Genomic DNA, 5,686 nt, shown 5'->3' on the forward strand with positions numbered 1-5,686 from the left:
CCTCCTGTAACTATCCCTCCGGTCCCTTGTCTCCTTCGCCGGAGACTGCAAATATTTCTCTAAATACCGAGGCGGATAAACGTATATTTCCACTCTACATTTATCACCTGAGATCTATATTTTAGTTTGGCGTGTATATATGATTAATGATACTATATATTGTTTATATATGTTGCTAATGCGCATATTTATTAATTAGGTAATTAATTGTATGATTAATTAGCCAATATTAACCTTTGTCTAAGTATGATGATAAAATGAAACTAATTAATTAGTTTCCTATTTTTAAAATGCCATGCGAGTAATCACGTACAGTACAATACCTAATTCGATTGGTTTGGATTCGTATAATTACAATTTTCTTATTAGCATTTGATTTTGGTATCTAAATGGTTAACAATGAATTATAAAAGTTAATTGACACCATACTCATGTTATGTTATGGCAAAATTGTTAACTTTAGTTGGGTTGTGAATATTTATTTTTTGTAGGAAATCAAAAAATTCAATATGAATAATGGTCGAGATTTGATGTATCAAAGGATCGATAGTAGAGGATTCTTAACTTCGGTTTTTTTAAGTGGGTTAGAGAAATTTATGAAATATGTTATATCTCAAGAATCGTCCATAAATGGAACAAATATTCAGTGTTCGTGTTTTAAGCGTGAGAATGACAAATTCTGGAATGTGGAGACGGTAAAATTACATTTATTAAAAAAAGGGTTTGTAAGAGATTATTATGTGTGAGATCGACATGGAGAGGCATATGTTGCTAGACAAAGTGGAGAACAATATTCTACACATTACTCCAATACTCAAGGCAGAAGAGACGAGGAAAACCAAATGTACAACATGGTGATGGATGTTGTCGGTCCAAGTTTTGATCCAGAGATGCCAAATGCAGAACACAAAAGTTGTATGATATTCTAAAATCATATGAGAGAGAGTTATATTAAGATTGTGAAACTTCTCAGTTGTCTGTCATAACTCAGATGTTGAGTTTGAAATTTGACCATCATTGGTCAGAGACATGTTATGATCAGACGTCACGATTCTTTAATGACATCTTAGCTCAAGATAATTCATTTCTATAGTACGAAAAAATATATGGAAGAATCGGGACTTCCTTCTGAGCATATTTTGGGGCTTCCTTCTGAGCATATTTTGGGGCTTGATTGTTCCGCTAATGGATGCATGATATATTGGGATGAAGACATCAACATGAAGTCCTTTAAATTTTGTTAACATGCAAGATACCTGTTTCGTACCTTTTCGTATCAATTCAGAAAGATTTCAGTAAGAATATATCTGAATTAATTGGTCTCGCCTCGTTCTGATTAACTCAGTAACTTCTCTCTACCTGTAGGTTCGAGTTTGGTACCAGAGTTTTACTATGACAATACAAAAAGATAAAAGTAACTTGGTGGATAACCCCAATAAGGATGAAACTTTTTGGAGGTCATGGATGGGGGCATATGAATTTCAGTAATTGATCAACAAATAAAAAAACTACAATATTACGTGATGTTTGCAGGCGATGGATACTGTGTAAGAATCCAGATATTTTACTTGTAAAACAAAAATGGCAATTATAAACTGAATCTCAAAATTTTAATCATAGCAATTAATAGATTCTAGTTTTTAATCCTGAGAACAAACTTTTCTGTAGAACATTCAACTTGGACAGTGGTTCATTGAACTTTAGCAAATCAGTGTATAAGAGGTTTCAGGGGATGAGCTCTCAATTTCGAAAGATCCAGGCTAGCATCCAGCTCTTCATCTACCTCCCCGACAATACTTCTGCAAATGAAGACGAAGTGCAACAATAAAATATTATACTTTGTAATCAACTATATGCACACTGATGGAAATATCAGATATAAATCAGGAACCATATTCGGTAAACATACATGTTATCCCCCCTGATGATGTACAGACCTAGGACATGTTGCTGAACACCTTCCTGTAAATCATAAAAAGAGACTACAGCTTAAAGGTAAAAAAAAAAAGTTCCTTGATATTTGAAACGAATAGGATCTATTCGGATAGGGAAGAACAGACAGATATATAAACCTTCGATAATCGTTCTCTTTTATATATAGACCATACAAGTTCTTCCTTTTACTATAAGTTATGTACACATCTAGCTTCTAGCTTGTCAATTGTCACCATTTCCAAAATCAACAAGATTGTGTCATAAAGTCAATCGAGATAGAGTAATGATTTAATCTTGTAATTACATAAAGCGGTGAGTTTTTTGAAGCATTCCTTAGCAAAACCTCCTCCTTAAAATATTGTTTACAAAAGAAGATCTCAACTCATTTTCTGCCACATTTTTCTTTTCAACTAGCATAATCAACTATTCAACTTTCAGAACCCAATGCCTAACAAACTTATATGGTCAATACATCAAATAATTATGCGGGAAACTAGATGTATTGAATAAGAATTTACTAAAGAAACTTGCATATGTTTTGAACACTTAAAAATTTCACATAGTGAAAGCATGCTGAATCATCAGAAAGTATCAAGTATCAACTATGCAAACTCACAATTGTAAATGACTCAAAACTATCAAAGTGAAATAATATATTTGGCAGAATATATTCTTACCTTGGTGGAATAAACACGCTCATGAGATTCGTCGAGAATTATATTTGTAGCCTGATCAAAACCTTTTAAAATTCCCTGAAAGAACACGATGATAGTTTTTAGTACATGCAGTTAACCAAATATAACAAAGTTTCACCAATAAGATACTCACCAAGATATTGCGCCCATCATTTGTTATCACAGAAATGATTTCTGCAAAACAGAAAATTCAAATACTGATGACATCAAACTAGTAAATACTTCATATATGAAACTTAGGATTCCTTGATCGTATTTGTTGCAAAGTTTCTTTTGCCTTTCAGGTAAGAAAAAGTGCATTAGAATATTCAATTTTCAGATACTGAAACATGAGATGTTACAGAGTATAGTTCATCAAATGCAAAACATGCCAAGCTCATGCAAGCACGTGATATTAAAACAAAGTTCTGAGAGGAATACAGATAATAATATATTAAGAAGAAATATAAGGTACTTACGATCTACAAGATTTTCAAGTCCAGTACCACCCGACATTATGTACTGATCACCGCAACTCAATGGATGCTTAAAGCTACTTAGCCTTCAGAGAAAGAACAAAAATAAAGAGATCACAGAAAAATATAAGTTCTGATAAGTCAATCGTGCCAAGAATACAAAGCATTGACAAACTGTCAATAAGTAAGAAAAAAAATGTAATCAGTGTCATTAGTAACTAGTCTAGTAAGATCACGAGATGGTAGACAACAAACAGATATATTCTTAGGGTAATAAAATCAGCTGCATGACGCCATCAAACCCTTTCACTTAATAATGAAGTCGCCAGGCCAAGGATAATAAAGAGAGAATTAGGTTACATGTTCGAAACTCACTATCCATTTCAAGAAAGCTGCATAAGCCCATTACAGCCTAACCAAACCTTGGTACATACTTGTGCACATGGATACAGTCCCTGCTCCATTAAGTACTACTGACTTAAATTATTCCCAGGGAGGTAAGGGTGCCCTTCTCCAGTAGGGTACTGATTCAAAATCCAAGCTAAATTTTAGACAATCATGACATGTATGGTGGAGTTACAATGGTATAAGGCTAGTAGGTTTTCATAGACATAAGCTGCCCATATTGGTGTTTGCAATAAGTGTATGCATTGGAGTAGAACCCACAAGACAATGGCTCAAGATACTCTCCGCACACATGAATCTCAAAGTTAACGAATTTCTTCTCAATAGATATACTTCTAATTATGTTAACACAAGTGTGGCTCTAAGAAACAAGCATTTGGGTTCAAGAATTGGGTTTGTCATATGTAGTATTCTATTGAGGATATACTAAAGGACAGGGATTCTCGAATACAAAGCACATACACACATACATAGACAAAAACCATTTTTGAAGAAGTGTACTGTAATGTCATTACACTATATAATTCTCATTTCCTAGATAGTATATGCAAAAAACATTATACCAATTAGTATATAATTTAGCACGGGTAAAAATTTATAACTTGAACAGAAGACCAAAGCAATGACTAATAGACAAGCTACTTAATGAGAAGGACCCAACAAAATAATACTGAAATTACAAAATAAAATCGTAAAAGAAGAAAAAGAAAATGATGGTATTCAGGCACTTAAGCTTCTAATTTAATTTGAACCGAAACAGTTGATGAGTAACTTGTTCAAAACAGAGGTGACTAGTGAGTAAGGGGGCGAGAGAAGTTTTAATCATCAAATAAATACATTCAGCACAACAGTGAGCTACAAAACCTAATTCTATATAAGGCATGTCGTAAATATAGGGCTTTGGGTGTCAAATTAATATACAAAGATCCCTATGACAATTTATACGTGTGTAGCAGCTAAAATCGAAAAACAAGCACAAAACCCCTAAATGAGTGGAGTAAAATTTAACAGGAGAGCGAAAGTAAATATAGATACGTATATATAAACAAACAGAGATATATGTATGTTTACAGCAATTGATTAAACAAGTCGGAAAAATACGTACCAAGTTCAGGAGATATGGCAAGCGGAAGCTCCGGCGGCAGCTGATTTTTTTATAGTTCAAATTAAGTTTTGCATTTTGCAGCCACCATTGTTTATAAAACCCAATAATATCAGCAAATTACCTAGAATAGGATATGTCGTCGAGTTCTTTTTAAAAAAACTAGGGACTTTTTGTCCGCGCTATGCACGCATAATTTTTTAAATTTTGAATTTTTTTATCGAAGTTTGTAATTTTTATAACATAAACGGTTATCTTCTAGTTTTATTTAATATTTTTATTACAGTTATTTAGGTTCCGTTTATTTTGAAATATAAAACTGATATTATAATTTAACGTTAAATCTCAGTATTTTATTTTAATTTTCTTTCTCTCACATTTTAACCAATTAAAAGTCTCTTAACTTATATTTTAACATTTCTTTTTACATTTTTAGTAGTCAATATTTTAATAATGTGTACAACAAAACTAAGTAAATATTTTTTTAATTAAATACTTTTTAAAAAAATCCCGTAAATATTACATAACATACAATTTATTGCAATATTTTATTTTAAAATCAAAATAATACAAAACCCACTTATATTAAAACATAATATATAACACTATTATGTAAAAATCGTTTTTTAAAAAATTATAAAAAAGGAGAAAATATCAAAAGAATTAAAAAATCCAAACAACCCAAATAAGTTGACTTTGGGATATGTTAAACTCCTGTCTTAAAAGAAGCCCACATAAAATCAAAGTCTTGTCTTAAAAGAAGCCCAGATAAGAAAACTATCGTGACTTTGGGATTCTCAACTTCTTCAAGCAAAAAGTAACTTCTTTTCACCAAGGAAACAGCACTCTCGGTTGAATCAAACTATTTCTCTACAATGGAGGTATGAATCGATTCTTTGTCTATAGTTTATCTTGCTTTCATACAGTATATATATGCAATGGAACCATGAATCAGTGTTAGAACTTGAGATTATATTGCTTGATTGATAGAGTTTTAAAGTATACACACCTTAACTTAATCGATTAATGTTATATAGAATTTAAGAACATTACTTGCTCAAATTCATGTAATTCTCAAGTTTTGTATCCTATAC

At 31.9% G+C, this 5,686-nt stretch overlaps 1 protein-coding gene across 2 annotated transcripts; it reads right to left on the reverse strand.

Annotated features, from left to right (window-relative positions):
• Nucleotides 1-1,539: 1,539 nt before the first annotated feature.
• Nucleotides 1,540-4,737, reverse strand: LOC141695210 (sm-like protein LSM8). 2 transcript variants are annotated; one of them, XM_074499463.1, is made up of 6 exons: nt 4,596-4,737; nt 3,089-3,171; nt 2,764-2,804; nt 2,613-2,687; nt 1,910-1,962; nt 1,540-1,799 (listed from the first exon to the last, which is right to left on the reverse strand). In XM_074499463.1, exons 2-6 carry the CDS (start codon nt 3,123-3,125, stop codon nt 1,709-1,711), a joined length of 297 nt encoding a protein of 98 aa, XP_074355564.1. In that variant the 5' UTR covers nt 3,126-3,171; nt 4,596-4,737; the 3' UTR covers nt 1,540-1,708. The 2 variants fall into 2 exon arrangements, with proteins under 2 accessions (XP_074355564.1, XP_074355565.1); XM_074499464.1 differs by lacking the exon at nt 4,596-4,737 and adding an exon at nt 3,461-3,605.
• Nucleotides 4,738-5,686: the final 949 nt, after the last annotated feature.

The sequence above is a fragment of the Apium graveolens genome, chromosome 11 (assembly GCF_009905375.1).
Source record: "Apium graveolens cultivar Ventura chromosome 11, ASM990537v1, whole genome shotgun sequence".
Lineage (NCBI taxonomy): Eukaryota > Viridiplantae > Streptophyta > Magnoliopsida > Apiales > Apiaceae > Apium > Apium graveolens.